This window comes from Eriocheir sinensis, chromosome 53 (genome assembly GCF_024679095.1).
Source record: "Eriocheir sinensis breed Jianghai 21 chromosome 53, ASM2467909v1, whole genome shotgun sequence".
NCBI classification, from domain to species: Eukaryota; Metazoa; Arthropoda; class Malacostraca; order Decapoda; family Varunidae; genus Eriocheir; species Eriocheir sinensis.
The window spans coordinates 9,988,912-10,000,089 of NC_066561.1; the positions used below are offsets into that span (position 1 = coordinate 9,988,912).

General features: G+C 50.2%; 1 protein-coding gene across 1 annotated transcript; it reads left to right on the plus strand.

Annotated features, from left to right (window-relative positions):
- Positions 1-5,322: 5,322 nt before the first annotated feature.
- LOC126983363 (uncharacterized) lies at positions 5,323-6,757 on the plus strand. Its single transcript, XM_050836102.1, has one exon. The coding sequence runs from the start codon at positions 5,846-5,848 to the stop codon at positions 6,512-6,514; it is 669 nt and encodes a 222-aa protein (XP_050692059.1). The 5' UTR covers positions 5,323-5,845; the 3' UTR covers positions 6,515-6,757.
- The last annotated feature ends 4,421 nt before the right edge of the window (positions 6,758-11,178 follow it).

The window sequence follows — 11,178 nt, forward strand, 5'->3', positions numbered from 1 at the left end:
TCTTTCATCCCTTCCTCCTCCTCATCCTCCCCCTCCCCCTCCTCCTCAATATTAAAAACACACAAAACTGATACTCACACCGAACTTCCGCCATTCATCCCGAAAACTCTCCTTCAATTCCAATATTTTCTGATTATTGCATATTTTCCGAACTTGCTCGTAGAGAGAGAGAGAAGCGAAGCGCAGTGAGGGGCAACGAAGCTAGTTTAATGCGAGATAAAATGATACTTCACCCCCTTATCCCCCTGGCCACGAATTGATGGGGGAAGGGAATGAAAAAGGATGGTGAAAAAAATGGATAGAGGAGTAAATAAGAGGAATAAATGGATGGGAAGTGATGGTAATGATGAGGAGGAGGAGGAAGAGTAAGAGGGAGAGGGCTTAATGAGGATGGATGTTATAAGCAGGAAGGAAGGATTAAGTGTGTGTGTGTGTGTGTGTGTGTGTGTGTGTGTGTGTGTGTGTGTTCCCCGCAAACCCCCACCTCCTCCCCCCCACACACATCCACATACCCTCTTCCACACTCACATCCACCCACAGCCACACACACAACCCCTCCAACCCCCACCCACAGATCCACGCACTTGCAAAGCCCAAGAATTTTACCCCTCGCCAAATTAGCAAAGCACGAGTCGGCGGCCGCGTGTGTCCTGGGCGCTGAAGAATGACAAGAAAAAGACCGCCTCGCAGCCTTTGACGGATGAAGAGAAAGAGAAAAAAAAGAGTCCCCACCAGCGTATGTCAGATGGACGCTGGAACTGGTGCTTCGCTTTGGAGTTCAATAAGTCTGAAGTGGCCGAGGACGAAGCGAATGGAGGGGAAAGGAAATGGAATGAAATGGTGCGGAGTGATGTGGAGTGAGTGGAGTGGATTGATGTGAGAGGAAACGAGGAAGGGAAGGGAAGGAAAGACAATGGGAGGGAAGGGATGCGAAGGGATGGGAGTTTAAAGGGAGGAGAGGAAAGGAAAGGGATGGTGATATAAGGGAAGAGAAGGGAAGGGAAGGGAAGGGAAGGAAAGGAAAGGAAAGGAAAGGAAAGGAAAGGGAAAGGAAGGGAAGGAAAGGCAAAGGAAGGGAAGGAAAGGAGAGGGAAGGTAAGGAAAGGATGGAAGTTGAAGGAAAGAGAAGGAAGAGAAAGGATAGGAAAGTGAAAACGAATAGAACAGAAAGCAAACAGAGGGAAATTAAAGATGAGGGAAAGAGAATGAGAAAAAAAGATATAGATAAATATACATAGATAGAAAGATACATTCATACATATATAGACAGTTATACATGTAAGATCATAAAAATAACTCAACCCCAGCTGACAGGTTATAAAAGGACACGTGAAAAGAGAAAACAAGAGGAATATAGTCCTGGAAAAGACATTTGAGAGGAGACGTGACTGTACCTGCCTGAAAAATTGATTGGGACAGGTGTACGGGCGGCGTCAGTTGCAACGTACAGGTTGAAGGAGACGGGAGCTTACCTGATTGATGCGTGAGGGGAGCAGATACGAGAGGGAAAGGAGGGGAAAGGAAGGGAAAGGAAAGGGAAAGGAAGGGAAAGGAAGGGAATGAAAAGGTGAAGGGGTAGAAAAGAACAAGAAGGGAAATGGAAAGGAAAGGAAAGGAAAGGAAGGGAAAGGTGAAGGGATGGAAAGGGAAAAGGAAGAGGAGATGGGAGGCAAGGAAAGGGAAGAGAGAACAGAGGGATATGGGAAAGGAAAGGAAGGAAGGAGAGAGCAGAGAGAGAGAGAGAGACCGAGAGAGAGAGAGAGAGAGAGAGAGAGAGAGAGAGAGAGAGAGAGAGAGAGAGAGAATATTTGACGTGCACGAAGCTAAAAGGGGATGGATGTGGGGATGTGCTGGCGAGTGATGGGAGAGTGCGCAGGTGTCATGGGGTGCGTGGGGCAGGTGAGGGGGCGGGGGGGAAGGACCAACACACTAACGCACACTGTCACCTAACCCACTCACGAGGCTTAAAGATGACATCATGACAGGTCCAAAACCCACCCTCAACACGCACACAACAACACACACACACACACTCTCTCTCTCTCTCTCTCTCTCTCTCTCTCTCTCTCTCCTTCCCTCCCTCTTCACTCCTTCCTTTCCTCTCACAACCCTCGTATCATTTTCTCTCGTCCCTTCCCTCACCTTCCTCCACACACCATTTGCCTCCACTCTCATCATTCCCTCCCTCTCCCTCCACCTCCTCTCCTTCCCTTACCTCCCTCTCCGTATTCTTACTTTTCCACTCTCATATCCCCATCTCGCCCTTTCCCTCTCCCTCACACTTATAAGCTGTACAAACACTTAACTCAAATGCACTCCAGAGGGTAGTAGTAGTAGTAGTAGTAGTAGTAGTAGTAGTAGTTGTAGTTATTATTATTGTTGTTGTAGTACTTGGCGAATACTACTACTGCTACTGCTACTACTACTACTACTACTAATGATAATAGTTCATAGTGCCATTACGAATTACAAAAACGTTAATGGAGAACAAATGTTATCTTTGGAGACGAAAAGAAAAAGAACTAAAAGATGGAGGAGGAGGAGAGAAAGAGAAAGAGGGAGGAGGAGGAGGAGGAAAGGGAGGGAGGGAGCGAGGGAGGATGACGAAGGACAGAGGGAGGGAGGGAGCGAGGGAGGTTAAAATGAAAAAGGGGAATAAGAGTGTGTGTGTGTGTGTGTGTGTGTGTGTGTGTGTGTGTGTGTGTGTGTGTGTGTTTTGTCCACTGGTACACACACACAGGGACGCCACTTAAAGCTGTAGGGCGTGAGGGAAGTGCACGTGTGGAGGGAGGGAGGGAGAGGGAGGAAGGGAGGGAGGGAGAGAGGGAGGGAGGAAAAGGTGGCTAACGAAGGGAGGAAGGGAAGGAGGGCGAGGTAATAAAGGAGAATAGAAGAGAAAAGGACATGAGAGAGAGAGAGAGAGAGAGAGAGAGAGAGAGAGAGAGAGAGAGAGAGAGAGAGAGAGAGAGAGAGAGAGAGAGAGAGAGAGAGAGAGAGAGAGAGTAAATATATGGTCTATAAGAGAAGCAGAAGAGAAAGAAAAGTGTAGGATGCTGAGGAACCGAAGGAGACTAAAGGGAGGAAGAGGAGGAGGAGGAGGAGGAAGGAGAGTTTGGGTCATCGGGGTGCCAGAACAGAGCAGCTTGTTTCTTATTACGCTGGCTGAAGGGGGGGGGGGGGTGAAAGTGAGAGGAGCAGGAGGAAAAGAGAGAGAGAGGAGAGAGGAGGAAGAAGGTGTTAGGGGCGAGGTTAATGTTATAATGTGTCCTAACGGCTGGTCACTTGCTGAGGGGGGAGAGAAAATGAGGGGAGGGATGGGTAGGGAGAGCGTGGCGAGGAGAGCATGGGAGGGAAATATAGGAAGAGAGGGAGAGGAGGGGAGAAGGGACGTTAAGGGGAGGAGGTTGAGGTGGGGGAAGAAAGTGTTATTGGTCCTTAAGGTGTCTTTATCGCCCTCCCCGTAGCCAGGGTCACAAAAACAGCAGGGTGGGGCGGTAACATGTATTATCGAACAAACAAAGGAGTCCATCGGAGCGTTACACGTCCGAGGCGCCGAGGCAGACCGTGCTGGTGATCATCTTGGTGAGCGTGTGCGTGTAGATCACCTGGCGCGTCTCAATGTGCGTGTGCGTGGCGGCCGTGACGGTTTGGGGGACGCTGGACACGAAGAGGGATCTGCTGAGGGTGGCGGCACTGACGGTGATGGTGGAGACGCTGGTGGAGTGCTGCGTGACGGTGGTGGCCAGCCAGAGCGTCTCCAGGGCCGTGGCGGTGACGTGCTGCGTCTTGAGGGCCGAGAGCGTCAGGAAGTCCGTGTTGTAGTTGGTGGCCGTGATGGTGTAGAAACTGAGGCTGGTGTGTACCACCTCCCGCGTCACGGTGCTGACCTTGACGGCGGTGAGCGGCAGCGTCTCCCGCACCACCCGCACCTCCGTCACGTCCAGCTGATCCGCCGCCGCCGTCACCGTGTGCAGCTCCACGCTGGTCACGGGCAGCGCGCGGCTCTCATACACGGTGTTGAGCGACACCTTGCTCACCACGAAGGGCGTCACCAACAACTCCAGCTGCGTCGCCTCCAGCACCTCGTCCACGTGCTCCACCTCCTGCGTCACGGGGCACACAAGCGGTCGCGGCTTGTAATACAGCGCCGCGGACCCCTGCAGCAGGGGCAGCAGCAGCAGCAGCGGCAGAAGCGCCGGGCGGAAGGCGGAGACCTTCATCATGGCAGCGAGCGGCGGGGAGTGTGGGGTTGGCCCAGCGCACACCTTTATACCGGAGGTCACCTGGCCTTCCACCAAGACCTGACCCTGACCACGCACGTCTAGCATAGGGGTATATGGAGGCGGGGACGCTGGGGAGCTGTTGCGACGAAAATTTCTTTGAAGGCGTCTCGTGTTGGGCTTCAACAACGAGTTTCTTGCTGTTTCTTTGCCGTCGCTGTCACGCCGCAGGGACTAAATTTGATCCTGGGAGGCTGTTCATAAGCGGAGGTGAAAGGGTGGGCGTGGAGGGTGGAGGAGCGGCCCTTTGAGGGAAGACTGGGGGTGGGTGGGCAGGAGCAAGGCGTGTGGTTATGCAGCACAGGCCAGAAGGTTCCTGATGGCGTGAAGGAGGGTGGGAGGGAGCAGGGTGGGGGGCGCGGGCTCCAGTGTTGGTGTGTTGCTTCACTCATTATAATTTTCACGATCACTAACTAATTTTCGGCTCATCGATCACAATAACATTTTGTTTTTGATCTGAAAAGTATTTTTTCGAGTAAAACTTCCGGTTAAACTGGTTTTCAGAACGGTTCGCCTAGATTAAAAACCTCATTATCTTCCCCCTTACCCTTACCCGCCCCCGTTTTCTCTCTCTCTCTCTCTCTCTCTCTCTCTCTCTCTTCCTTTTCTTCTTAATCTTCACCTCCATATATTTCGATTTCTTTTCTTCTTTTCTTCCCCCTCCTCCTGCACCTCTTCCTCGCCACACAGATGGGGTCGGGGCCAGGTAGCAGGATTCCCCAGATAACGAGCGACATCAAGGCGGCTCACTGGTCGCCTCCCGCAGGTGTTTGAGCGAGGCCAGATGACTCTCCTGGGGCCTCGTGGCTCAGATCGGCTCCTCAAAATAGGTCTTGGAAGGTCAGCGTGAAAAGTATATCGATTCATCAACACCGACGTTTGGTTTATTATCAATGGCTGTTTGGGGACGCTCCGGGGAGTTCTCGGGACACAACGCCCCACTCTACCATACACGCTTTTGTTGCCCTCCCAGCCCCGTCCAGCCCGGCACACATACAAAGGGGTCATATTAAATTTTATTTCATAATGAGTTGTAGAAAATCTCCATATAAACTTTTGGTAGAGCATGAAAAGGACGTCTTTAATAGCGCCGTGTATTGCAGCACAACGCCTCTGTTATTTAAGCAGAGGCAAGCGGTGGCCTCACCCTTCCGACGGTGCCGCAGCAACACGGTGCACGACTCGTCTGTTCCGAGCCGGCGGCGAGTCTCGCAAGTGTATAAAGTTGTGCAACAACTGTCTGGGTCACCTGCGTCCATACGCTGGAGGCAGGCCTGCAGCAAGCGGCCAAAAGTTCAGACAACATGTGAGCGCCGCCCCCCAGCCTGCCCGGGAGGCTGCCACACAGGTCTAAAAGAAGGACAGAGGGGGTGAGGCGGGGAGGTGATGGGGAGGTGAGGACGAACGGAGGCCAAAGCGATTGGCGGGGCGGGGCGGGTCAGCCACAGTCAACAATACTCTTTCTCGGTGACCTGCCTCGGCGAGGGCGGAGCCTGGCCGTGACCCCTATAAAGGTAGGGAAAGGCCGGCGGGCAACGCACACCCGCCGCCCCTCCGCCCACAGCATGCTGCGCGCCCTGCTCTACTGCTGCCTGGTGGGCCTGGCCCTCGCCAGCCACTACGGTGCCCCGCAAGAGTCATGTGAGCCCCGCCACGACACCCTCACCGTCACCAGGACCAGCCTGCTGGCCACGCACCAGCCCGTGACGCAGCTTGACCTTCAGTACGACCACCAGACGGCGGTGGTGACAAACGTGCTGCTGGTGCCCAACACGGTGGTGACGACCCAGACGGTCACCTTCTTCCCCGCCCCGGAGGTGGTGACGCACACCAGCCTGCTCACCGCCACGGACTACCTCACCACCTTCGTCACCCACGTGGCCACGGCCGTCGCCACGCAGACGAGTCACCTGGTGGCCACAGCCCAAGAGGTGCAGGAGCAGGTCATCACCCAGACGGCCGTGGTGGACGAGAGCGTCACCAGCACCCTCACCATCACCAGTCAGGTCACCGCCTTCGAGACGCTCATCGCCACCGACACCTTCAACACCTTCGTCACAATCACGGACACCGACACCTTCATCGTGACGGAGACGACCTTCCAGACAGAGCTGCACTACGCCACGGCCACCGTCACCAGCCTCACCGAGCACACCGTGGACGCCACCGTCACCGTCACGGAGCTCGAGTACGTCACCAAGTGTCCGCAGCCCAAGATCACCTACAACCACTAGCCGCGTCGCCGCCGCCGCCCATCAATACAATAAAGATATCAACTGTCACATCGCCTTTAATGTTAAACCCCTAACCAAACTTTTTTCCAGGTGCGCCACATGATGAACTTACACTGTTCATCCCCGGCACAGCGAGGCGAGGGCCGGAGCAGTAAATGGTAAATGGTCTGTGAAAGGCAAAACTCAACACAGCCAGCACACGAGGGAGGCGGAGGGGCGGGGGAAAGATGACAAGGCTATAATACCACGCACAAGAACAATAGACAAATATACAAAATAAAACTATGACAATAAGTTTTCCCGGTAATCCGCTTTACATACCCACGGGACTTCTGGGGAGCGAGTCCCCTCCCAAAGGGCGTTCGTCGGGACGTGAGTTTGGGCCAACGACAACCTGGGCTTTAAAAGCATCACAAATACATTCTCAGGGGAACTTGATCCTTAGTGAAGAGTTTCCACGCACGCCGACACGTGCAGGTATACGAGTAACCTTCGGAAATACAAGATAAAGTATAAATATTGCAGGCGGTAAAGCAGGCAGACTATACACGGTGAAAAAGTAAAGTGCGAGGAAAGTATAAAAATGCAGGAAATGAATGAAATTTGCAAGAAGCGTTTGTATGTAGACTTGCAGTATGCAACACAGGAGAGTGCACGAAGGTGGGTAAAAACGTGTTTGTAAATGCATGAACGGAAGTGAAGCTTATGTTGTGAGAGTCTTTGTGTGCGCGCGGAGTCTGTACCACTGTATGAAGTCGCAAACAAGGGTGGAGGAAAAAAGGGAAAGAAATACATGGAATATACACACGACACGTTGTCACAGATTATATACTGTGTCAAGGGAAGCTTTTACTGATGCTGCAATAGGCTTTACGTATAGGCCGGGTCTTATGATATTGCAGGAAGGGGAAGTTCAGGGATGTTGCAATAGACAGGAAGGGAAAGTTCAGGGAAGTTGCAATAGACAGGAAGGGGAAGTTTAGATGTTGCAATTAACAGGATGGGAAGTTTACTGATATTGCTATAAGCCTCACGTATGTCTTATATTATTGCAGGAAATCATAATGTGGAAAGGAGGGAAAATACATAGAGAATATACAAATTACGTCCTGACAGAGCAAATAAAAACTGTGCAAGGGAAATTTACCGATGCTGCAATAGTCTCCATGTATAGACAGACCCGTATACTAGCGCAGGGTATGACTATATCGAAAGAAAAGGGAAAAATAAACTGAGAATATGCAAATTACGAGTAAAAACTATGCAAGAGGTGGTGGAATATATGTGCAAGAGGCTTTACCTATGCGTGGGTTGTATACTGTTGGAAGCATTCATTAGTAAGCGGTGGAGAGAGAAAATAAAAAGGGGGAAAGAAAATACGAGGTAAGGTTGCAACAGGTTCAGTTTGGGGTTCAGGGTTCAGTCGTATACGTATTCTTATGTTACTGCAAAATATCATACATACATAAACATACAAGGGGGAAAAAATAAAGCGAAAAAGTTAGAAGATACGTCGTTGGTTGGTGAGTGTACAGAAATTTTGCGCCAGGGGGAAAGTATTGAAATGTGCAGGACTTGTGTGTTGACATTGCTGAAAAAAATAAAAAAAAGGTTATGTACAGCGACGCGAGGAAATGGAGTGTGTGAACGGAATATTGAGACCCCGATCCTCTTGTTGGCGGATGTGATCAGGACACACACACACACACACACACACACACACACACACACACACACACACACACACACACACACACACGGCTCCCTTCCCCTCCCCAACACACACACACACACACACACACACACACACACACACACACACACACTCACACTCACACACGCCTACCTCCCCAACGCGCACACACGGTCACACACAGGCACAGACTCACACTCACACTCACTCACACACACACACACACACACGAGATACAGCTATAGATAAAGCCTGTTTAGTAATTGTTTTTGTATATATATTTACTAGGTCTCTTCTTGGTACAACTTCCTCTTTATAAATACTTGCAGCGGCGTCGATAAATTAAAGGAATTACGGAATTATTGCAAAGAAAAAGCTGGGTTTATTAATGCATTTATTAGTGGAAAAAGTATTAGGCAAAGTAGAAGTGTTGATATATTTTAGTTTTATTATCTCTCTTTTTTGCCAGTCCTTCAGCTTATTTTTTTTCTCTTCTGGTTAAGTATTAATATATATACGAAATAATATAATAGGTAAGAAATAGTGAGATTAATTATTTTTTTTTTACTTTATTTCCTTCACTCCAACCATTTATTTTTTTCCTCAGTTTTTATTTCCATCCCCTCTATCTACCCTTTCCTGTCATTACATTTGTTCTACTATATCCTCTCTTGGTTCTTCCTTCCTTCCCAGCTTCTATCAATCTAATTTTCTTCCTTTTCGTCCCTTCTCGTCAGGCTAGTCCAGGCCGGGCGGACACACGAACTGGGTGATCATCTTGGTGAAGGTGTGGACGTTGGTGGAGATCTCGGTGTGGAGGGCGGTATCGGTGGCAACGTAAGTGGTTTGCGGAACACTTTCGGTAACCACGTCTGTCAGCAGGGAAGTGGAGGTGACGGTAAGCGTGGAGATCACCGTGGTGTATGACGTGACGGTGAGATGGGAGAAGACCGTCCCTGTGTTGGTAACGGTGACGTGGGAGGTGGAGGGCGCCGCTACCGTCTCAAACTCCGTGGCGTAGTTAGTGGCGGATAAGGTGGAGACTTCAACCTCAGTCTGGACCACGCTGATGACTGCGGTGTTTACTTCAGTTATCGTCACAGGATGCGTCTCCTGCACGAGCTCGACCTCCGTGATCAAGTGATTTTGCAGGCTGTCGGAGAAGGAGGCGGCGAGGTCAGCCAGGGTGCCAGGAACGGGCTGCACGATAAGCACGGTGTTGAGGTGCACTTGGTCCACGGTGGAAAATACTTTGTTGGGCTCGACGATGGTTACTAACACCGTCTCGTCTTCGACGTGCACCGTTGGCCCGCCCGCGCACTGCACCGCTGGGGTGTAGTACCGTGCGGCGGCGACCTGCAGCACCGCCAGCAGGCCCAGGAACATCAGCGGCGACTTCATGGTGGTGGCGCGGCCTGGGGTGGAGTGACAGTGGTGGCGGCCGCGGCGGTGTGCCATTTATACCCGCGGCTGTCACCTCGATCGTCCATGGATTTGACCTGACCCGGCGGCGACCCCCAGCCCCTCCGCCTACGCCTCGCTGACCCTAGCTGTCCCTCCACCCCATCACCGCCTCCTTCACCGTCTGCTTCGTCACCTTCTCCACTATCACATCCACCGCCAGAATCATTACTATTATTATCAAATATCATTCTCTACACTTCCTCTTTGCCCCCTCCACCGTCACCACCACCATCACCACAACCACCATTGCCACTACCTAACGCATTCCTTCTCTCGGGCATCGTCTTCACCGTCACTACCACCACCATCACCACCTTACGTAACCTCCACTTCAACCATCATCACAACCACCATTACCACCACCTAACCCTCCACTCAATCATCACCATCATTCCACCTCTCTTCATCCCTTCCTCCAACCTCACCCCCCCCCCTCCACTCCTACTGCCACGCCACCACCACCACCACCACACACTTCAATGGACTTGCCTCCCTTTACCCTCGGAAGAGCCAACTCCACCACCTCCTCCACTAACTCGCAACCCGTCAACTGAAACTTTATCCCGGCTGTCAAAAACGATCACACACACAAAGAAAAAAATATTCACACAAAATCACGCAGAATCGAACGCCAAGATGCAGAAGGGAGACGGAATGCAATATGAAGGAACGTTTTTGACCTCGATTTATGATTTCCTTATTTTATTTGAATATTTACAGTGTTTTAAAACGTTTATTTCGCCACCTTTGCCGTCACATTAATTTATTTGTTTTTATCAGTGTTCAGAACGTTCATTTGGCCACAGTTTTTTATTACGTTATTTTATTTGCGTTTTAACAGTGATTAGAACGTCTATTTTGGCACCATTTATTAATACGTCTTTTTTTGCGTGTTAAAATTGTTAAGAACGTATATTAATCCACCATTAATTATTGTATTATTATTATTATTTTTTTTTTTTTGCGTTTTAACAGTGATTAGAACGTCTATTTTTGTACCATTTAGTTTAACATAATTTTTTTCTGCGTTTTAATTGTGTTCAGGACGCATATTTAGCCATTAATTATCAGTCATGTTTTATTCGCGTTTTAACAATGATCAGAACGTCTATTTTTACACCATTTAGATTTATTTACATTATTTTTTTTCTGCGTTTTAATTGTGTTCAGGACGTTCATTTGGCCACAATTTCACGCCGTCCGCCATTTGTTTATTTATTTATACATTCATTCATTTACGATCACACACACGCCCGCCCTAATTTCACGCAGTTTAATTACAGTTTCGAATAAAAATACGAAATTAGTAATATTCGGCCTTTTCTGTTCCCTCCCTCGCCGCCGCCACCGATTGTCAGCAGCTAACGCGATGAGCCGGGGGATTAATGGCGGGGAAATTTAGTTTTTTTAATTTGCTGCTCATGTGCCAATTTCCGTCCACAGGCAGGTGCGAAGTGGGGAGGGAGGGAGGGAGGGAAGGAGGGGATGATTGACAAGTGTTAGGAGG

Excerpts from the sequence above, each read along its gene's own strand:
- LOC126983363 (XM_050836102.1), top strand. The coding sequence starts at position 5,846 with ATGCTGCGCGCCCTGCTCTACTGCTGCCTGGTGGGCCTGGCCCTCGCC.